The 23,282-nt window shown below is 53.8% G+C and overlaps 1 protein-coding gene across 1 annotated transcript in view; it reads right to left on the reverse strand.

Moving 5' to 3' along the window:
• Nucleotides 1–100: 100 nt before the first annotated feature.
• Nucleotides 101–23,282, reverse strand: part of COL27A1 (collagen type XXVII alpha 1 chain) — a 259,743-nt gene continuing 236,561 nt past the window's right edge. The window contains exons 60-68 of the mRNA XM_075015103.1: nucleotides 22,755–22,808; nucleotides 21,740–21,757; nucleotides 19,773–19,826; nucleotides 19,496–19,558; nucleotides 12,556–12,721; nucleotides 11,167–11,273; nucleotides 10,445–10,525; nucleotides 3,287–3,472; nucleotides 101–2,634 (exon numbers count right to left, since the gene is read on the reverse strand). Coding sequence (XP_074871204.1) covers nucleotides 2,485–2,634; nucleotides 3,287–3,472; nucleotides 10,445–10,525; nucleotides 11,167–11,273; nucleotides 12,556–12,721; nucleotides 19,496–19,558; nucleotides 19,773–19,826; nucleotides 21,740–21,757; nucleotides 22,755–22,808 — 879 coding nt within the window. The 3' untranslated portion in view covers nucleotides 101–2,484. The remainder of the gene's footprint in view (nucleotides 2,635–3,286; nucleotides 3,473–10,444; nucleotides 10,526–11,166; nucleotides 11,274–12,555; nucleotides 12,722–19,495; nucleotides 19,559–19,772; nucleotides 19,827–21,739; nucleotides 21,758–22,754; nucleotides 22,809–23,282) is intronic.

Genomic DNA, 23,282 nt, shown 5'->3' on the forward strand with positions numbered 1-23,282 from the left:
ACCCTAGCAGTTGACAAGGTTCATGGGGCTCGCTAAGAGTCTTCTACTGGACAGCCTTATTTGTGGGAACCAGCTTGAGTTTTAAATGCAGTACAGGCCCTGCAGCGGCAGCTCAGAAGCAGAAAGGGAAACTGTTTTCATGGGGCACAGGCTGCGTTGTGTGGGAAACCAGTGACTCCCCTGCTTCAGTGGTCAGACTCTTCTCTAAAGCCCTTCCCTCCTGTAACGGTGCTGACTCTGCTCCCCTTGTAAAGGAACAGCATGTGCTGCTCTGTGAAACCACACCAGGGGTCTTGGGCCTATAATTGACTGGGAATATGGGGCCTTAAAGTTTGTGGGTAACAAACCAGGAATAAGTTCTTGTGGCAGAACAAGAAGTCAAGCAGGACGCTTAAGTCAAATCTTTGTATTGCTTATACACAACTGGTGCTAGTATCATAAAATGCATCACATCTATATAAAGAATGACCAGCATCTCTCAGGCAGCGGGCAGGCTAAAAATGCAATTTATACAAAGACTAGTAAGAGGAGAGCAGTGAACCCTGTGGCCAGAGTGCCTGAACGGGGGTGTTCGTTGCAGCCACTGCCAGCAAAGGGTGGCACCACATTTAAACAGTCATGGGCCACAGACTAAGCCAGCTGAAGCAGGATGTACCTGAGTACACTGCTTTGTCACATGGTCTGGGACAGCCTGAGGTTCCCATTGGGCATGGTACTTCCCACAGGGCTCAACCTGGTGTCCTAAGCACTGTTGTGCTGCCTGCCTAAACCTCAGCGACTGTCCTTACTGGAGAGAAGATGCACTAATAAGTGGGCTGCAACACCACAGTGGCTTGCAGCTGTGCAGTACTCCACAGCCCACAGCAGTCTGCTGGGAGGAGGCTTGCCCAGGGTCACTTAAGGCCCACAAAGGTCATCCCCACAGCTTAGTTTTTAAGGGTGAGGTTTCGCTGCTTTTGCTTCCTAAGAGTAAAAGAGGCCATCAGTAAGCAAGCCTGGGCTTGGACAAACGTGGCACATCCCAGGATAAACCCAGCCAAGCAGCGCAACCTGCTCGGTGGCTGCAATTGCACCTGTGAACCAGGCTGATCTGCTACTGCTGCTCATCCAGAATAGCACACGTATCTCTCTCCCCCCACAGCACCTGAGTCTGGGTGAGTCTCAGGGGCGCCTCCTGAAGGACCTAGTGCTTTGTGTAGCAGGTGGTGAGACCTCTCTTGCCCTTCAGCACAAAACACAGCTTTCATCACTCTACATCACATGGCAAGGCCAGGAGCCTCCTGCTACAGATTTTTCTCTCTCTTCTCACCAGGTGCTACTGATTGTAATAATGCTATAAGGAGATTGTCTTAATTTGGCTGCCCTTCCATATAACACTCTTCCAACAAGCTTGGTAAAGTTCAGGCGTGCAAAACACAGCCCTCTTTCACAGTCGTTGCAACAGACACGGGGTGGTCATATGCACCCTCCTGGCTGACCAAGTGCTGCAGCTGCAGAACTGGCTATGGGGGTGGGGGGGGAGCAGAGTACTGGGTTTGGGACCAGCTCCAGCCTTAAAAAAAAAAAGTGGGGGGGCAGTAAGAGCTTGCAGCTGCCACCTCTAGAATGGCTGCAAGGAGGCAGGGTCGCCTTAGTGCAGACCACATAGACTGGTAGTGTTTGGACTTGCCAAATGGAAGGGAACAGTTAGAGGTGGGCAGGAATCAATTTTCTCAGGGTGCAGCAATTTGAGATGTTAAAATATGCCCATCTCTATGTTGGAACAAAACATTTTGGCAGTTTTCACACACTCTGCCCGACCGTGCGCCCCTCAGCCCCTGGTTCCGCATTCTACATTTGAAATGTTTCAAGTTCATCCATTGTTAAAGTATAACCAGTGTAGATTTAGGAATACACAGTAATTGAAACAATGGAAACATCAGGGTTTTTTTTTGAGTCAAATCCCTGCTCAACAGCCCCTTGCCTGCAGAAAGTTTGAGTTTTGATGAATCATTTGCCAATGGAAAAAGACATTTTGCAGAAGAATAACCAGCCAGCTGGAGTTGCCTGTTTGGCATAGTTGCCATTTGTCCCAGCCTTTCTGCTGGTCTCTGCTAATCTAGCACTTGTACAATTGCAGCAGCAGAGAAAGGGACCCAGGGGAGAAACAAGGTGAAGAGAAACTGGTCCCAGATAAAAGGTTGGAGCGTCATTTAAGCAGATCCTAATGGGTGTAGTTAAAATGACAATTTTTCCATTAATTATTAAATTAGCACCATATATATATTTTTTTATAGAGAAATGACTTGTAAACAATAGTTTCCACCTTCAGAAGGTTGTGTAGTCCATGGCATAATGCAGCTATAAACATTATTTTATAAATAGGAATGGCAGCTTTCAAAAGCTAGCCAGAGATGCAGCAACAGGAAGGGGCAGGGAAAGGGGTATTTCCTGTCTCTGCAGTCGGATATGCCCCGAAAGGCAAGTGAGGGTTTGATTCTGGCCTCAGCTGAAGCAAACTGGGCCAACAGTGAATCCAAACTGGTGTGAGGCGTCGCCATTGTGAAACACAGCCAGGTCTCGCAGCGGTAAGAGAGCCAGCTCCTCAGTGGAAAACTGGAAGATGGTGTCAGTGATTGACGACTCGTTGTCCAGCTGTAACACAGAATGAGCTGCCTTGTTACTTACCACAGAACTACAGCGTTGGAAGGGCCTGTGGCACAGCACACCCCTTGGGCCCACACTAACAGGCAGACCCCCTAATGGTCTGGCATTGGTATGTGCTAGCCAGCAAAGCTAAGGCTTCGCTTCCTCTCTTGTTTATAGCTGTGTTCTCAACCTGCAGTCAGCTGCAGAACTGCCTTGTCTTCACTAGGGGATAACCTGGTCCCAGTTATGAAGTAAGGACCCACCCTTTTCAGCAGGCACAATCTTTTTGTTACATGTCTGTACAGCACCTAGCACCAGGGCTCTAGCGCTGGGACTTTGGTGTGCTGCTGAAAATGCAGCTTGGGTACCAGTGGGGAGCCCTTCCCAGGCTTTGTGAGAGACCGGCATGGAGCCTTTTTTGCTGCATCTGGGCAGCCACGACTTAGCCGTTCAGCAAGGTCTGACACTAGGTGCTGCACCAGACCTAGAAGTGGGAACCCCCAGTTCTCGTAAAAGGCAGAGTGACAGGGTCTTGTTCGCAATGAAGCAGGGGGACAGCGGGGGAGAGAAGTCAAAGACCTCCCTCCTGTTAGCTCTGCTGCTAAGGACCACCTGCCGAGTCAACCCCTGGTGTAGCTTCCCCACCCCCGCCATTCACCGTGCAGCCCTGCAGGGTGGTTAGGTAGCTCTTCTCCTTGGAGTCCGTGAGGAATTTGATGTCTTTCTCTAGCTGCAGCTCTCTGTCAGAGTCAGGCCGGCAGGAGTACGACACCTTTTGTGTGGCGAGGCTGCTGTGCAGCTTCAGGAAACGGAGCTGGACAGTGCTGGCGCCCTGGTATTCCAGCTGCAATGACAAGAGGGGTAAGAGTGCTCAGCACCCGGAAAGCAGGCACCCGCAGCATGGCCCCAGAGCCTCTCCGGCTGGAGGATGGCCCCTGTTCGAGTCAGGAGGGATTCAGGCTAATTCAAGGCCTGCCATTAACACTCCTGCTTCCCAAGGTTATCAGCCTGTGGAAGAGGAGCTGGATACTGGCAGCAGGCAGTGCTCCACGCCTGGTGCCAACCGTCCCACCATGGTACTAGGAAACTGTTATGCCATCCTGGATACAGGAGAAACAGGAGATAAGGAATCACCCCCTACAGACAAAAGAGAGAAACCTTCTACCCCCCCAAGGCTGGGAGGGCTGCTGCTGCCACCACCATGCAGAGGCCCTGTATGGGGGTTGGTCGGAGACTCTCTTTGAGGGGGATGGAGGCACCTGTCTGTTGCCCTGACATGCCCTCTCGGGATGTTTGCTGCCTCTGGGGGCGGGGGGGGGGTCTGTATATGAGAAGCTATGGGGAAAGTGTCAAGGATTATCCAGCCTTTTGACTACTACCCCATGCTGCTCATCCATGTAGGCACAAATGACACTGCAAGGTGTAACCTTGAGCAGATCAAGTATGACTACAGGGCTGTGGAAGTATAGGGTGAAGGAGCTGTGAGTGGAGGTGGTGTTCTCCTCAATCCGTCCTGTCAAAGGTGGGGGCCAGGCAGAGACAGGTGCATCGCGGAGGTGAATGCCTGGCTGTGAGGATGGTGTCCCCCGGAGCACTTTGGCTTCCTCGATCACGGAGTCCTGAACCATGAAGGCCTGCTAAGCAGGGATGGAATTCACCTTTCAAGGAATGGGAAACCTGTATGTGGAGCAAGACTGGCGAACCTAGAGAAGAGGGCTTTAAATTAGAATGATGGGGACAGGTGTCCAAAGCCCACAGGTAAGTAAAAAAACCTGGAGACCTGGGAGCTGGGTTCGAAGTAGGAGGGAACAAGGGCTATAATAGCAGATAAAGAGGGATTAAGCAGAACTGGGAGACAAAAGTAAATCAGTATCTTAGATGCCTATAAACAAAGTATGAATAATTAGCAGGAAGCACTTGAAGTCCTAATAAATACAACTATGACATAACTGGTATCAGAGACTTGGTGGGATAATACACACAACTGGAATATTGGTATAGAAGGGTCCAGCTCCCTCAGGAAGGATAGGCATCATCAACAGGGAGGAGGTGGTGTCTTATATATTAAAAATGTGCACACCTGGACTGAGGTGGAGATGGATGTAGGAAATGCATTGAAAGTCTCTGGGTTGGGTTAAAAGGGTAGAAAACGAGGGTGATGTCATGCTAGGGGTGTCTATGATAGACCACTTAGCCAGGTAGAAGAAGTGGATGAGGCTTTTTTCTAAGCAACTAACAAAATCAGCCAAAGTCCTGTATTTGGTGGTGTTGGGGGACTTCAACTATCCAGACCTATGCTGGGAAACGAACACAGCAAGACAGACTATCCAGAAAGTTCTTGGACTGCAGTCATGACAATTTTTTATTTCAGAAGGGCCGTGTCTACACTAGCCCCAAACTTCGAAATGGCCACGCAAATGGTCATTTCGAAGTTTACTAATGAAGCGCTGAAATGCATATTCAGCGCTTCATTAGCATGCGAGCGGCCGCAGCAGTTCAAAATTGACGCGCCTCGCCGCTGCGCGGCTCATCCCGACGGCTCCTTTTTGAAAGGACCCCCACCTACTTCGAAGTCCCCTTATTCCCATCAACTCACGGGAATAAGGGGACTTCGAAGTAGGCGGGGTCCTTTCGAAAAGGAGCTCCGTCGGGACGAGACACGCGGCGGCGAGGCGCGTCAATTTCGAAGCGCCACGGCCACCCGCATGCTAATGAAGCACTGAATATGCATTTCAGCGCTTCATTAGTAAACTTCAAAATGGCCATTTGCGTGGCCATTTTGAAGTTTGAGGCTAGTGTAGATGTAGCCAAGGTGGAAAAAGCTACTGGGGGAAGCAGTTCTAGATTTGATTTTAATAAAGCAGGAGGAACAGGTTGAGAATTTGAACGTAGACAGCAGCTTGGGAGCAAGTGACCATGATTCTAAGAAATGGTGAAAAGGAGAATGTCAAAATAGAGATACTAGATTTTGGGAAGCTAGAGTTTGGAAAATTCAGAGAGCTGGTAGGTGAGGTTCCATGGGAAGTAAGACTAAGGAAAAACAACTGAATAGAGTTGGCAGTTTTTCAGAGGCCATTATAAAGGGCCCAAAAGCAAGCTATACTGATGCATCATAAGGATGGAAAGTATGGGAGAAGGCTGCCCTGGCTGAGCCAGGAGATCTTTATATGATCTCAAAAATCAAAAAGTTTTCATATAAAACATGGCAATTAGGAGAAATTACAAAGGATGAATATAAGCAAACAATACATGTAGGCAGGGGCAAGATTAGCAAGGCCAAGGCACAAAATGATCGTAAACTCGCTAGAGACACAAAGGGTAACAAGAAGACATTCTACAAATATTGGAAGCAAGGATAGGGTAGGTCCACTGCTCAGTAAGGAGAGAGAAACACTATCAAGAAACTCGGAAATGGCAGAGGTGCTTAATGACTGTTTTGGTCTTCACCAAGAAATCTGATGCAGAAATTCCTAACGAGGTAACTGCTAGTGGGAAGTTTTGTGGGGGGGGGGGGGGGGTAGGTTTAGAGGCTAAAATAAAAAATAAATAAAAAAAAAAAAAAAGGTAGAAATTACTTTAAAAAAATTAGATGGCTGCAAGTCACCAAGGCCTGATGAAATGCATCCTGGAATATACAAGGAGCTGATAGAGGTAGTATTGGATTCTTTAGCTGTCATCTTTGACAAGCCCTTGAAGTTAGAAGAGATTGCAGAAGCCTGGAAAAGGGCAAACATAATGACCAGCTGTAAAAGTGGATAAAAGAACAGCCCAAGAAACTACCAAGCAGTCAGTTTCACTTCTGTGCCAGGAAAGATACTGGAGCAAGTAATTAAGGAATTCAGCTGCAAACAGCTGGAAGAAAATAAGGTGATAGGTAACGGCCAGCACGTATTTGTGAAGAACAAACCATGCCAGACCAATCTCCTAGCTTTCTTTGACAGGATAACAAATCTTGTTGATAAGGAAGAAGTGCTGCCTATACTTTGGTAAGGCATTGCATGATTGTCTTATCAAGAAACTAGTCAAATACAACTTCGATGGGGCCGTGATAAGGTGGATAACTGTTCTTAGGGTGCATCTACACTAGGACGGGCATAACAAGTGAGGTTCCATAGGGAATCTGTTTTGGGACCAGGTCTAGTCAATAGCTGCATCAACAATTTAGCTACTGGCAAAGAGACCACACTTACTAAATTTGCAGATGATACCAAGCTGAGAGGGGCTGCAACTGCTTTGAGGGACAGGCTCATAATTCAAAATGAGCCAGAAAAACGGGAGAAATGGTCTGAGGTAAACAGGATCAAGTTTAATAAAGACAAAGGCAAAGTGCTCCACTGAGGAAGGAACAAGCAGTTTCACACCTACAGGATGGGACATGACTGTCTAGGAAGTAGTATTGCAGAAAGGGAGCTTGGGGGGGGGGGTGTCACAGGAGACACCCCCCCGCCCCAAGCTAAATATGAGTCAACAGTATGATGCTGTTGAAAGAACACAAGTAAACGTGCTTCTGGGATGCATTAACAGGAGTGTTAGGCGCAAGACATGAGAAGTCATTCTTAGGCGCTATTCAGTGCTTGTTAGGCCTCAACTGGACTATTGTGTCCAGTTCGGGGCACCGCATTTCACTAAAGATGTGGAGAAATTGGAGACGGTCCAGAGAAGAGCAACAAGAATGCTTAAAGGGCTAGAGCCCATGCATTATGAAGGAAGACTGAAAGAACTGGGCTTGTTTAGTTTAGGAACGCAAAGAATTGGAGGGGACATGATTGTGGTTTTCAAGCACCTGAAAGAGGGCTACAAGGAAGAGGGCGAAAATTTGTTTCCTTTGGCGAGAACAAGGAGCAATGGGCGTAAACTGCAGCCAGGGCGGTTTAGGTTGGCGATTAGGAAAAATTTACCAACTGTCAGGGTGGTTAAACACTGGAATAAATTGCCTAGGGAAGTGGTGTACTCGCCATCACTGGAGACATTTAAGGGCAGGTGAGGTAACCGTTGAGTGGGGATGGTTTAGCCTGTGCTTCGTCCTGTTGGGGTGGGGGGAGGGCAGGGGACAGGACTTGATGACCACTAGCGGTCTCTTCCAGTTCTGGTGTGCCAGGATTCTGTGCCCCAAGTCCCTGGCCTGCCCCCTCCATGGAACAAGAAGGGATGGGTGCAGCACGGGCCACCTGGCGTTGCTTCACCCCCCCCGCCACCCACTTCACCCACAAGGTTTCCCGTGTACTCACTGAGGCTGTGTCTACACTACGCAATAAATTCAACTTTAATTCACTCAGCTTGATTTTTTTTTTTTTTTAACCCACGTGACTGTGTAAAGACCATTGGCTTGGTGGGTTTTTTTTTTTTTTTTGGGTGGACTAATCTTGAGCTGATTAAAAATTGCAGTTACCTGATGGGTGTAGCGTCGCGCTCGAATTCAGAAGCTTGCTTAAAGACCAGCGTGGAAGTGCCACATCTTAAAATGGAATTTATTAGGCTAGAGAAGTGTCCCGAATGTAACCCACAATGCCCCTCTCCCTCCTACGCGCTGGCCGCTGTGCTCCAGTACCAGGAAGCCTGTGACTCGCCAAGCGGGTGCAGTGAGTGTTTAAGCTGTGGGCTGGCGTTAGTTATGCCCACGTGAGAAATGCCTTCTATGCTGCTAGCCCTGTGCCCGCATCCACCCACTCAAATCGCCCCTGCAGGGCATTTGTGGCACTGACTGTACATTTGCTATTTTTGTCTACAGGGCCTGGTGTCAGCCTCATCCTGCTATACCGTGTGGCAACAAGGCTGTGCTGGGGCGGGGTGTGCTTGCATAACAGGCTGAGAAGTGTCTCAGCAGTTTATGCGACCCGACTGCCCTGCCCCCCCCCCCCCGCCCCCCAAGCACCACACTGTTTGGGGCTTTCCTGTGCTCAGTCACATCAGGTGGGTAGTCCCACAAGCCAATAAAGGCTGTGCCTGCTGGTTTTTGCTGCCAGTGCTGCCAGTCATGCATTTAGGGTGCCAAGGGTGGGAAAGATAGGGATGTCGCTGCTGTGGGGAAGCCCCCCACCCCCGGCTAAGGATCTTGCTGCTATTTGGGGAAGGACCACGTCACCTGGCCTTCCTTGGACACCGCCCCCCCCTCCCCCGCCCCGCATACAAAAAAAATAAACTTGGCGCTTACCACAGCTTGCTGGGGAAAATACCCCCCCCCACCCCCCACCCCCGGCAACTAAGAAAGTCAGGGTTTGGCTGTGGCCGGGGGAGGAAGGACCAATTCAACGGCCTGCCCCCCACCCCCACCCCAGGGCTTGATGCAGCTGAGGGGAGTGGGTGGGGAGAAACCAAAAATTCTTTTGCCATGCCCCTTGCTGCCCTTTTCAATCCTCTTTTTTTTTTCCCCCTCACTTTAAAACCCAGGCTGGGCCCCTGCTTTATTATTAGGGCTCACATGCACGCACCTAGGGGCTGGCCCATTGACATCATTGGTGGCCCCTTGTTGGCACAATCAGTCCAGTGAGTCAGGAAAACAAAAATTCTTCCCCCCCCCACTTCACTTTTCTGGTCCCTTTTTTCCCCACTTTCAGACACAGTCCGGGCCCCGTATTATTTTCCGGGCTCACCTACATGCAATGATGGGAGGCAAGCCACTGGGCCCGTTGAGCAGACAGGCGTGGAACAGATGCCATCTAGTGCTCCGGCAAGCCAGCAACGCTTTGCAGTAGCAATACAATGAAGGGGGGAACCAAAATTTTTTTTTCTTATGTTTTTGTGTCCACCTCCTCCCTTTAAAAACCAGTCCAGGCCCCTGCACTATTGTCAGGGATCACATGCATGCAATGAGGGTACAGGGGATGGCCCCTTGAGAATACAATCACTGCGCCTATGTTGCCAGTGTGGTGGGGGAGGGTGGTTTGCAATAAAATTCTTTCTGGACTTTTTTTAATCCTCTTTCCTCTCACTGTGAGGGTCCCTGCCTAATTTCCAGGGAGTGGCCTTTTGTCAGGGCTCAGGAGGGGAATGAGGAAAATGCAGTGTGGGACGAGGACATCAAGACGAGCGAGCATCCCCCTGAATGTGAGGGGTATGAGGGAACTGTGGGATAGCTTCCCACAATGCACTACTGCAAAAGTCGGTTTTAGCCAATTTGTGTGGGTGGCAGCAATGACGCGACTGTGTGGGGAGCACAGGGGAAGTGAAGATGCTCAAATTTGAACTTATACATTGTAGAATTAGACAGTCGATATACGTAAATTCAAATTTATCTCCTCAGGTAGATGCAGCTTCAGAGAGTTACTTGGCCATATGCTCGCTCGTTCTCAGGCAAAAACGCACTTTCATACATTGGCTGAGATGGGGTTTTGCCCACGACAGCTCATACCCCAGTCAAGCCGTGAGTCTATAAGGCTCCCCAGGACTCCTCATTTCTGCAGACACCCATTCACCCGGCTCCCCCTGTAACACGCCCTGAGGTTTCTCATGGTTACAGGCCCCGCAGGCAGCGGGTTGATTGTGACAGTAGTGTTCTTTGGATTTGTCAGCTCAGAAGGGCCCATTGTGCTCACCCAGTCAGGCCTTGTGTAGGCCACAGGCCCAAGAATAGCTCAGAATTAATTCCTGGTGCAAGGAGAGCTTGATTCAGGAATACCCAAGCGCTCCCTTCTCAGCGGCCCGCCCCTCTCGTGCAGAACATGCTACCTGCAGTAACAGCAGCTTCTGCTTGCACAAGTGAAACCCTGTGTACAGCAGGCTGCTCATTCATGCCTTGAGACATGCCTCGCAGTAGTGCCATGCCAGGAGCCAAGACCTGCCCAGCCCTGGTGCACTGGGGCAGAACAGGAGCACTGACCAGAAAACCCCCAGGCAGGGTGCTGAACCACTCGAAGGTGTCCTTGGATGTGTACGCTTTCAGCCAGGCTTTGATGGGCACCTGGCGGGGGGGAAAAATGGTGCCACGGTTAGACACACTGTGCAGGGCCAATGAGCTCACAGCCTGCCAGGCCTTTGGGACTTCGTGTTCAGTGGTTAAACAGCTGTTCTTGCACAGCAACCAGCTCTGACCACGGGGTCTGGTGGCTTCTCCAGCCAAGGCCTCCCAGAGCAAGGCGTTGGGCCTGGATGTGGGCAGGGATCACTGTGTTTTGCAAAGATGCCCCCATGTTCCCAGCCCCTGCTCACTCTTGGGGGCACCCCAGAGAGCAGTCTTCACTCCCGGCCCCCCACCCCCGGCCACACCAGCAGGATGGCGCTGAGCATCCCCAGCAGAGCTGAGGAAAACCAGTGCTCTGCTATGGCTACAAGGCCTCTGCCCTGTTCTGTGGCTCTGTCATCACAAACCAGCCAGTTCCAGGTGACTCATCACTGGTGCTAATATTCCTCCTTGGGCACTCGCCTTTCCCTCCATCCCCACCCCACACCAAAAAATTCCCAGACCTCCACCCTGGGGTGCATGTCTGCCACAGCACGGCCTAGGGCCTTGCGCACAGCCGCAACCAGAGAAGCAGATTTTGTGCACACCCCACTCCCAGACCCCCCTCTGCCCCACCCCCGCATACAGCAGGCCTGCCCTACCTGAGCACGTACTGGAGATACACAGGTCTCCCCCCCTGCTGTGAAGTTGCAGAATGCCAGCAGCGAGTCCTGCAGACTGCCTTGATTGGGGTCTACATAATAATAGCCTGGCAGGGGGGGAAGCACGAGCAGCCATTCACTTTAAGGCGTTCACGTGTGGGAAGCGAGGGCTTTATACATGGCTGCACCCGTTACAAGGCAGCCAGTCGAGAGCAGGCATCCTCAGGGGAGTTTTACTGCATTTCCCGCACTGTCCCTTAACCCTAACAGGCTCAGGGTGCTGTAATCACACTGGATTCCCAGGCACGCCACCCTCCCCTGCACTTCCCACCAGCCTGTCACAAACCGCTCCCAACAATGGCCGACAAACCCCTGCGAGCTCCTAACACCCCCAGGCCACTGGCAGGGCAGGTGGGTGCACCCACAGGTGCCAGCAATACACTGCACCACAATGTTCACACTGTGCCCTGGTGGGTTTCAGCTCAAGCTGGAGCAGCTCCCGCTTCGAGTTCTGCTTTCTCAGTGACTCTCCCGTGAGTCAGCCACAGGGACAGGGCGAAACGCATCCAGGCCCGTCCTGCTGTGGGGCGCAGCTCTCACCCCAGGGGCTTCTCTAGTCCAAAGGAAGTGTGCCAGCTGTTGCTGAGTGTCACACATCCTTCTCGGGCTAGGAGTGTGTTACAGCCCCAGCCAGTGACCTTCGACAGCTCAGACTTTGGGGGCGGCCTGTGGTGTCAGCCAAGATGGCGGCAGTCCACAACCCATCTCATGCTGGCTGCAGTGCCAGGAAACCATCAGGCTGCAGCAACATCAACAAGGGCAAAACTTCTCTGCGCTGTTGCAGACAGCCCCAGGCTGCCCTTGCACAGGGCAGCAGCTCCTCAGCTCTTTTCTCCGACCGAGAAGCCAGGAGGAGGGTCTGGCTGTAGGCGAGCCAGTGAATGGGCTCTAGGGGGAGCAGGGCAGAGGGGGCGGCTATGCATTTGCAACACAGAAGCAGAGAGGAGCTTATGTGGTCCAACTCCTGATGCTCCTCGTGCTGTTTGTTGCCTTGTCCCCCCGCAGAGGAACCCTTCATTTCTGCTGGACACGGGTGTTGTGAGCGTCCTGGGGCTAAATTCCTCAGCAATTAATGCTGGGCCACCCTGGCTCATTCACCTTGCCCGGGGCAGGGCAGAGCTCATTCAGCGCTCAGGAAGGTGCAGGCCTAAAGAATTTACCTCAAGTCAAGCTGCAAGGCCCTTTGGGTTCTTCCCTGCCCCCAGCAGCAACCTGAGCTCCCCAGCCAATACATGCTAGTGCTGATCTTTCCGTAATGGAGCTACCAAGCGGCGAGCCACCTGTGATCTCCTCCAGATTGGCACCCAGCTCCCCCCCAGGGTTTGGTACCATCGGGCAGGCCAGGCCGAGCCAGGAGGAGCTCCTTGCAGGTGGCAGCTGGGTTGTCCTTCGTGCCATTTGGGGGGTCTACCAGGAGCTTCAGCTCATGGCCCAGGTGGTCCAGAAAAGCCCACACCTTGGCGTAGTTCAGCTTGTTGGAGGAGTAAATCAGATTCTAAAAGGGGTGGAAAAAAGACAGGAAGTCACTGGAACCTCTCTCATCATTTCTCAGTCAGGCAGGAACCCGAGCACACCCAATGTCTGTCTTGTCTAGTTATGCAGGGACTGCCTTGCTTGGTTTGTGCAGCGCCTGGAGCACTTGTGCCCTGATCTCAGCTGGGGCCTCTAGGTAATGCTGGAGCACAAAGAAGAAGGGTGGCAGGCAGGAGCGGAAGGTGTGTACTGAAGTAGCTGCCTCTTCACTAAGTGAAAACCAGCCCTGGGGCTTTGCACTCTAGCCCTAAAGTGCTGGTGGGTTCCATGTTTCTAGTGACTCAGGGGAGTGACTGACAGGCTCAGCTGGTTTTTGCCTTAGAAGCCTCCTTCCTGCAACAAGCCTTCTTCTTTGAGTGTCCCTGTGGGTGCTCCACGTTAGGTGTCGGGCTCGCCCCGGCGCCGCAGGTCGGATCTTCCAAGCAGTTTCTGCCAGACCGCGCATGCGCCGGTGCGCGCCGCTCCCTTGCGCACTCCCGGCCACATGCGCGATCCGGTCCCCGCCAGTTCCTCTTAACCGCCGTCGGCTGCAGACGGAATCCGCCCAGGCTACGGCCAGAGTTAGAGTATTTAATTGTTTTAAAGTTTCTTCAGTCTTAGATTAAGTTAGTCGGCTGTTGTTTTCAAAAAAAAAAAAAACAACAAAGAAAGGAAAGGAATTCAAAGCTTCCAATCCTAGTAACAAGCGGAGCACTGGAGGCCAGGAGCCTAGGGCCATTAGATAAAGCCTGCCGCGGCAGGAGGGCTGAGAGGGGAACAAGCACAGAGAAGGTGCTAAGTACCCTATTAACAACTCAAAGACTCACCACAATGTCCTCTTCAGGATTCAAGAAGTGTGAGTCGTGCCGCAATTCCAGCGTCTGATGGGCAGTCAGTGCATAAGGTGCTTGGGGGAATCCCATGTCACTCAGAAATGTTCCTTCTGCGCCAAGTTAACAGCCAGAGCAAGGAAGGACAGGGAAATGCGGCTGAAAATGCTGCTGTTCGACAAGGCCCTCCAGCCGGACGTGCCGGAGCGGCCGCAGCAGGAGGGACCCTCCGGGGCCCATAAAAGGAAAGCCGCGTCCCTAACCCCATCAGCGCAAAAATGGAGGAAAATCTCCCCAACCCGATCCCTGCCGGCAGCAACAGCGAGCGGGACGGGTGGAGCGCACAGCCCCCAGCCGCAGCTACAGCTGATCGGCAGCGGCGCAGAGACGCACGTGGCGGAGGTTCAGCCTCCGATGATCAAACAGCCACCCTGCACCGAGGGCAGGGCGGCAGCCAAGCAAGCGCCGGAACCGGCGGCACCGCAAACAGCGGCACTGACCCCTGGGGAACCGGCGGCGCAGAGCGCACAGGCACGCAGCCTGCAGGCACTGGGGGAGACCGCCCGCGCGGCACCGCTGAGGAGCGTGCCGAGCGCGGTGCAGACTACGGGGCCGAGATCCCCGACGCGTCACGGGGCGGAGCCACCCCCACAGAGGAGGGGAAAGGCAGCACAGAAAACACGGCACCGCAGTCCCTCTCCATACAGGGCTGCAGAGCTGCTTTCTCTGAGCCCTCCGCTCGTGCTGCGGACTCCAACGAGAAGGCAGGGGTCACCCCTAGCCTATCCGGAGCCCCCATCTCCATTTCTACAGCCAGCCTCCCCATGGCTTGGACCACCTTCGCCCTTCTTGGGCTTCGAGCCACTTGAGTACTATCACAAATCAGCGTCCCAGGTCTCCAGAAGATCTCGCTCCCCCAGACGTAGGGGGTATGCACCAAGGGAGTGGTCCGGGTCACCATCCCAGGAGCAGTGCCCGTGTTGCCATGGTCGCCCCTATCATGCGGGGCATAGACACCATAGGCATATACCAGGGACAGATCCCCACGGACGGTTCCGTATCCCCAAGGGCAATCGCGAACGGGGACAGAGACTCAGATATCTCAGGGGAAGTTGGTTCTGGAACCCCGGGATTTTCCCTCGCAAGCTTCTAGCGAGCGGATGTACCACCGTCAACAGGACCCGGAGGGGTCCAGAGAGGCTTACCCTAGCGGTTCCTCGTTGTCCTCCCCGGGTGAGGCTACGGCCCCGGGGGACGTCCATCCTCCGGACAATCTCAAACAGTTCCAAGAGCTGTTTAAAAGGGTGGCCTTCACGCAAGGCATCCAGACAGCAGAGGTGCAAGAGAAGCACCATAAGCTCCTTAAAAATCTGAGACCTCCGGCCTCCTCTAAAATAGCCATACCGCTTGACGAAGCAATCTTGGAGTCCGCCACCACGATATGGCAGACCCCTGCGACTATTCCGCCTGTCCACAAGAGAGCGGACAAGAAATACTTCGTGCCGGAGAAGGGCGTGGAGTTCCTATTCAGCCACCCGCAACCAAATTCTCTGGTGGTAGAATCGTCTCAACAGAGATCAAAAACTTCTCAGTTCAAAACAGGGGGAACAGACAAAGATGCCAAGAAGCTAGAGCTGTTCGGCAGAAAGGTCTACTCCTCCTCCACCCTACTGTTGAGAATGGCGAATTACGCAGCGCATCTAGCGAACCACAATTTCGACAACTACCCTAGCTTAACCTCCCTCATGGACTCGTTTCCAGAGGACAAGAAGCTGGTGCTCAAGGCTATTGTGCAAGAAGGCTACATGGCCTCGAGAACGGGAGTTCAGATCGCCCTAGTTGTAGCGGATACGGCAGCACGCTCAACAGCTACGGCAGTGGTCATGAGCAGGAAGTCCTGGCTCCAGACAGCAGGTATCCCGAGGGATATGCAGGTGAAGATCGTTGATCTCCCCTTTGACACGCAGAAGCTGTTTGCAGTATCAACCACAGCGTCCCCAGTATCACAGGGGCTACAAGCAAGGGCGACATCAACAGCACCGACAGTACAGAACTCCCAGGCGACATTCTCAACAGAGCCGTGCGTCCTCGGGGCAGGGCCAAAGGCCACAAGTTTGACACACAGATCGAGGGCTGCACTATCGCTACCATCGCGCAATGTCATCCGAAGCTACTGTTCCACCATCGCCTCCGACCATTCTACGACCAGTGGCAAAAGATCACCACAGACAAATGCGTACTGGAGATCATGGCCACGGGTTACGCGATTCCCTTCCAGTCGCTCCCACCGCCATGACCTCCACCCAGACCCCACCTAAAGGACGCCTCCCACGAAGCGAGACTCAAGCAGGAGGTAGACCATCTTATGCTTATAGGGGCAGCGGAAAGAGTGCCGGAGCAACTCCGAGGGAAAGGGTTCCACTCAAGATACTTCCTCACAGAGAAAAAGACAGGAGTCTGGAGGCCCAGCCTAGATCTTCGAGGCCTCAACTGGTACTTGCGCAAGCAACGCTTTCAGATGATCACAGTCGCCTCTATACTTAGGGCACTGGATGATGGAGATTAGTTCGCAGCCCTCGACTTACAAGACGCGTATTTCCACATAACTATTCACCCGGCTCACAGGCGTTTTCTCCGGGTTATGGTAGGCAAAGAACATTTTCAGTACAAGGTTCTGCCGTTCGGCCTCTCCTCGGCCCCCAGAGTCTTCACCAAGACCTTGGCAGTGGTGTCACCCTACCTGCACAGACGGGGTGTTTATATTCCCATATCTGAAAAAAAACAAAAAAACGACTGCCTAGTGAAAGGGGCCTCGAAGGAGGAGGTACTTCGCATGATACGCGTCACAGCAGACACATTCTCTTCACTGAGCCTGGTCATCAATGTGGCAAAATCCAAGATAGACCCCGCACAGGACATAGAGTTCATAGGGGCACGTATAAATTCCATCACAGCAAGGGTTTATCTACCAGATGCCCGCTTTCGCGCCATTAGTTCCCTCATGCAAGTCATCACCTTCAGCCCTACGGTGCCGGTTCTGACGTGCTTACAGCTGCTGGGCCACATGGCAGCAGCAACGTTTGTGGTACAGAATGCCCGATTGCATAGGCGCCGCATGCAGCACTGGCTGGCGAGCGTCTACAAACCGGCAGCACACACTGTCTACAGGGTGGTGTCGCCCACGACAGAGGTGCACAGATCCCTGCAATGGTGGGTGAACCCCAAGAACATGCTAACAGGGGTGCCCTTTCACCAACCACAAATATCTGTTTTTCTCACTACCGACGCCTCCCACATAGGGTGGGGAGCACACATGGGCGAAAAGGTGACGCAAAGACTGTGGTCCTCCATGGAACAGTCACTGCACATAAATATACTGGAGGTCAGAGCAGTGTTCAATGCCTGCAAACACTTTCGAGACCATATACAAGGCAAGTAGTCGGGATCAGTACAGACAATACCTCCACCATGTTTTATATAAATCGGCAAGAAGGAGCTCGGTCCCGTGCCTTATGTGCGGAAGCAGTCTGGTTGTGGAACTGGTGCATCGCCAACAATATAGCCTTGAAAGCCTCATATTTACCAGGCGCTCACAATGTGAAGGCAGACCAGCTGAGCAGGCGCTTCACACTCACACACGAGTGGCAGATCCGTTCCGATCTGCTACGACCGATTTTTCACGCATGGGGTTTTCCCCAGGTAGACCTATTTGCCACTCAACACAAGAAGTGCCCACAATATGGCTCCAGGGCAGGACTGGGACGGGGGTCCCTGGGGGACGCATTCGCGATCTCGTGGAGGGGCCCCCCTGCTCTAACGCCTTTACTCCCACAGTGCTTATCCACAAAGTCTTGCAGAAAGCCAGGAGAGAGAAAGCTGAATGATCCTAGTCATCCCAACGTGGGATCGACAGCAATGGTTCCCCTTACTCCTGCGCATGTCGGACCGTCCACCGATGCCCCTCCCGGTGGCGCCGGATCTGCTCACGCAGCCCAGGGGTCCATAGTGCATCCACACCCCCGAGGCCTGCGACTGCAAGCATGGTTAATCCATGGCTCAGCTACCTAGAGAGCACGCGTACGAAGGGAGTGCAACAAGTCCTAGAAAGTAGCAGGAGGACTTCCACCAGGAAGCCCTATAAGCAAAAATGGACTCGATTGACTGCATGGTGTTCTACCAAGCAATTAGCCCCCCTTGCTGTGCATATGCCTGTAATACTAGAGTATTTACTGGACCTCAAGAGAGGCGGACTCTCCCTATTCTCGTTGAAGGGTCCACCTTGCCACTATATCGGCTTTCAGACATGAAGAGGAAGGGCACACGGTGTTTGCCCATCCCATGGTTACCAGGTTCCTCAAAGGGCTGGTAAACCTATACCCCCCTCGGAAACCGCTTCCACCTTCGTGGAGCTTGGACCTGGTGCTTAATGCGCTAACGGGACCACCGTTTGAACCCTTAGCCACGGTTTCCCTCCGTCTCCTTACGATAAAGACGACCTTTCTTCTTGCAATCACGTCAGCTTGCAGGGTGAGCGAGCTTGCGGCAGTCATGGCAACGCCACCCTGCACAGTAATTTCCAAGGAGGAGGTAACCTTACGGCTGCATCCAGCCTTTGTTCACAAAGTTTCTTCAGAGTTTCGTATTAACGAACCTATAGTTTTACCCTTGTTATCCAAAGCCTCATAACTCCAACAAAGAGGCGTGCCTACACCTCCTGGACGTGAGGGGGGCGCTGGCTTTCTATATAGACAGGACTAAGTCCTTCCGGAAAATGGATAGACTCCTAGTCTCTCTCGCTCCCAAATCAAAAGGAGAAGGTCTCTCTTCGCAGAGAATCTCGAAGCACATCGTATCCTGCATAAAAATGTGCTACGAACTCAAAAAGACTCCTTTACTGGCCATGCCCAGGGCTCACTCCACTAGGGCGGTGGTGGCATCAACAGCCTTTTTCAAGGGCGTTGCGCTAAAAGACATCTGCAGAGCGGCGACATGGTCATCCTACGACACCTTCGCCAAGCACTATGCCCTACACAGGGTATTCCAAGAGGATACCCGTCTCTCGACAGCGGTCCTCTCGGGGACAAGCTGCACATGAGCTGATTACCCACCTCCTATTTCGGTTACTACTGGGTAGTCACCTAACGTGGAGCACCCACGGGGACACTCGAAGAAGAAAGAGAAGTTACTCACCGGAGTAACGGTGGTTCTTCGAGATGTGTCCCCGTGGGTGCTCCACTACCCGCCCATCCTCCCCGCTTCGGATCCCTGTTTAGTGCTTTGCAGGAGCATCCGAGGCGGTTGGTCAAGGAACTGGTGGGGACCGGATCGTGCACGTGGCCGGGAGTGCGCGGGGGAGCGGCGCGCACCGGCGCATGCGCGGTCTGGCAGAAACTGCTTGGAAGATCCGACCTGCGGCGCCGGGGTGAGCCCGACACCTAACGTGGAGCACCCACGGGGACACATCTCGAAGAACCACCATTACTACGGTGAGTAACTGCTCTTTCTCCTCCCCAGAGAAGAGCCAAGTTACCACCTGCCCTGTCATGGCTGGAAACTGGAAAGCAGTGTGAAGCGGGGCTGAGCTGTGAGGCTGACAATGCAAAGCCAGCGGTTGAAGGCCACTCTATTCTCCCGCTTCTACCTGAGCACCGATTACACCACCATATATTTTATATTCAAGCAACCCACACCCACACTCCACGCAAAAGGAGCCATCCACAGAGGCAGCACAGCAGACATCATCGGGTACCATTTCCCCCATGGTCGGGCACGTCTCCAAAGCTTCGGGCTAGTCACTCAGCTTCCACCAGGCCAAGACGATCTAGATCTTTGGGAAAGGAACTGATCTTCGTCCACACCGAAGCAGCAGCCCCCATGACCAGATCCCTGTGGTCTCCCCCCACAGCCCGGAGCCCCACGTTGCTCACCTTCAGTTCCTCTGTGGAGATGTTTAGCGAAGGTCCCCTGGGTCCTGGAAGGCCCGGTGCACCCTAGACAACAACAACAACATTGGCACCTCTCTCAGCAGGGTGACCTGAGACAGCCGGGGCCTGGCTGTGAGGTCCTTTCCCACCCTGCTGTTACAAAGCTCCCCATGTACTTGGTAGGCTGAGGCCTTTGGACTCCCCCACCTCCATGGGTTGTTAGCAGCACTGTGCGAGCTCTCCCTTGTTGAGCAAGGACAGGCATACGGGCGTAACTCACCAGCAGGCCTGGCTCGCCTTTGAGTCCTGGCAGGCCTTGGAACCCTTTAAGTCCCTAAGGGGAGAAAGAGAGCAGGGGAAGGAGTCAGCAGGAGGTTCTGCGGCTGGAGCGGGGCCCAGGCGGTGCACCCGCTAGTCCTCTGTGTCTGTGCACGGAACGACTTCTGGTCTGTGCACCAATACGGAGGTGACGTGCTACACAGCAAAAGTCATGGTGCACGGGGGCAGTGAGTGGTGGGGGTGGGGCCAGCATAGGGTGAGGGCTCTAAATGGAAGCCCTGGGCTGGGGCAGATAGTCGGGGTGAGGGCCAGAGCCGGCAGGTGCAGGAGGGGATTCCAGGCTGGAGAGCAGGGCAGAAAGCTTCCGAACACAGGAGGGGGCTGCGGGTTCAGGGGTTTGGTTCCAGGTTTGGGGAAGGGCTCAGGTGCAGGCATGAGGTGGCTCTGGGTTTGGGGGGCAGTTGGAGTTTGGGTTTAAGACACCCCAGAAACACCAGGAGGCAAGAGCCTGCAGCAGCACACAGAGTCCTCTGCCCCACTCCCAGCCCCAGCATGGAGCTGCACTGGCTGTGGCAGCTCCATCCCCACTGCAGCCTTGAGCAGGAGCCTCCTGAGCAGCTGGTTCTTGGCTCAGGCTGGAGAACGGAGACTTCTCTCTCCCTCAGCTGAGGGCTCAGTGCCTCTGGGTTACATAATACCCTGAGCTGAGGAAGAGGGTCCCGAGCATCCGAGACCTTCCAGCAGGTCACCTTGGCTGAGCCCCCACCTACAGGGCTGATGCACCCAGGTTGGCAGCAGGAGGGGATGAACCTGCGCCTTTAGGGGCTAACGCCATGTGCTCTGCAGCCCGAGCTTCAGCTGAAGCTGTAGAGGAGACTCTCGCTTCCTCCGCGCGTGTGGGCTCAGTGCCACATGGGACAGTGAACCCCGCCCTGAGGTGTGCAGCTCATGTGGAGCTTAACAGGAAGCTGTGCGGCTGAGCAGCGTCGAGGTCCCCGAGACCGTTCATCTGTGCGGACCCCCCACTCTCCCCGTGCTGGGCTCACCTCCCTGGCGGGCGAGTCCATCAAGGGCAAAATGCCGCCCACGACACTCTTGGGCGACAGCGTGTGTGGGAGGCGTGAACGGCCTATTTCTTAGGGCAGCACAGCCAGAATGGAGGGGGAACCGACCGCAAAGCCCTGTGCAGGGCGGGCCCCAGCCACCCCTGCATGCCCACGCTGCAGCCATGAGGCAGGCGTGGCGGCTCTGCCGAGCTTCCTGGAACGCGCTCGTCAGATGCCGACGGGCCCCTTGCAGGCAGCAGCACAGGGCTATTTGCAATGCAAGGGAGGGGGAGAGCAGCCTCTGCAGGAGAGCCCTGGCCTCACTCTCAGACCCTCCCACCATGTCCAGGCTGCGGCCAGGCAGCTGAGATCCTGCCCACCGCGCTTGGCCCAGGGTTCTTGTTAAAGCCAGGGCCAGCCCTGCCCTCTGCCAAGGAGCCCCGTGCGGACCCTGTGCCTGAGCATTCACCTTTCAGCGCCAAAACCCACCAACTCATCTCCCACCAGAGCCCTGTGAGATACACCCCACCCACCCTGACAGCAGGGAGGCTGCCAGAAGATGTGCGCAGCCGGTGTCGGGAGCCAGGATTTGTCCTTTGCTGCCACCCATGGGCTCTAAGGGCAGAGGCTTCCTGGAACCAGAGAGACTGTGAGCTGAGGACATGCACAAATGAGTGCAGGTGTTAGGGCCTTCTGCAGAGAAAGCTGCTCCGGCTTTCCCTGGGCCTGTTCCACTGAGAGCAGAGCTGGGAGAGGTGTCTCTTCTCCCACATCTGACCCTGGGTCTGTGTGCCCTGAGCTGGGGGCAGGAGGAGGGGGATGGAGAACATACATGAACAGGTGACAATAGGGGCTATGCTCAGAGGAGATGGTTAGGATGTCATCAGATCAAATCATAGAAGATATGCCACATCCTACTTACTTTCTGTCCAAGCCAGCCCTGGAAGAGAAATCACACAGGAAAACAAATATTATCTGAGATGGAAAATCTCAGTAACTAAATACATAGAATACTATTAACCAAATGCCGCTCATCAGCAGACCTCATTAGGCCCCATTTTACAGATGGGAAAACTGAGGCACAGAAGTGACTTGGCCATGATCACTCAATAGGCCAGTGGCAGAGCAGGACATAGGACCCAGATCACCTGAGTCCAAAGTCAGTGCTTTGTCCACTAGGGCGCATGACTGCCCTTTTCATGGCTCCATGGTGCAAACCCTGAGCTATCCTTGAGGGTGGAGTCTGTGACCCAACCCCTTCTACTGGTGGCCCTACCCTTGATGGAGGCCAAAGCCCCTTCACTGTGGCCACCAGCTCTTCCCACCCAGCCTCAGAGCGCTGGGTGGTCAGGCATCGAGCGCCCCACTCCACATCCCAGAGCTGCCAGAGGGCAGGTGGCATGGCCTAGCTGCCTGAAGTCATGGGTCACAAGCTGCCCTGCCCCACTCCAGCCCAACCAGAGGGAAGCAGCAGAGAGCCTGGGCTGGACGTTTGTATGTGTGTGTCGGGTGGGGGGAGGGCATGCAGGGCTGTCTGGGGAGAGCTCAGCCTCCCCTAGCCTCCAATACCCACCGCCCACGGCTCGGTCTCAGTCTTCTGAGGACCTGTGAGATTAAAGCCTAAGGTACACAATGGGCCTCACCAGCAGAACACAACTCTCCTGCCCACCTCCACCCCACCACGCCATCTCCAAAGGACCAATGGAAAGGAATGGAAGGCCCCGCACAGAGGAGGGCTGGCGGGGGCAGGGAGGGGGGATGTGTGCCCCTGCATCGCTGTGGGCTGCCCAACAGCGACACAGCACCGCACACTGACAACCACTGAACTCATGGTGCTACTCCAGCTGGCTTCAGCAGGCCAGAGCAGCTGATCGAGTGCGAGAAGCAGCTGGCTGCTCATCTACCAAGTAAACCCTCTGGGAACCCAAAGGACTTACCGGCATTCCGCGGAAGCCGGAGGATCCCCGTGGACCAGGTTGGCCGATATCACCCTGCAAGAATAACAGGAGCTCAGCTGACAATGAATTGCAAGAAAATGTGGGGACGACACGAGAGCCGCTGGCACCGGGGGCCCCAATGGAGTTTAACGCATGCACCGATCTGCCAAGCCACAGAGGGATTCTGCAGCTCTCAGGGCAGGAAAGGAGCCCCACTAACAAGCATACTTGGCACACGTCCAGCTGACAGGCACGGTGTACCTTAAATAATTAAACCTCTTGACAGCCGTGAGGTTGAGCTATAACCGATGTAGAGCTTAAAAAGGTAATTGAGTCCAATGAGATTAAACAACTTGCCCAAGAGCAAAAAACAAGTTGGTATCACTCAGGAATGGACCTGACACTGAGCCCCAGGTCTAACTATTACTGCCCACAGGCAGACTAGAACCTAGGACCTCTGGAGCTCATTGCAGGAGCCTCTACAGTTTGAGCAAAAAGCTGGCTGCCCCACAGCTAAGGCTGTGGAGC

This window comes from Carettochelys insculpta, chromosome 21 (genome assembly GCF_033958435.1).
Source record: "Carettochelys insculpta isolate YL-2023 chromosome 21, ASM3395843v1, whole genome shotgun sequence".
In the NCBI taxonomy this organism is placed as follows: domain Eukaryota; kingdom Metazoa; phylum Chordata; order Testudines; family Carettochelyidae; genus Carettochelys; species Carettochelys insculpta.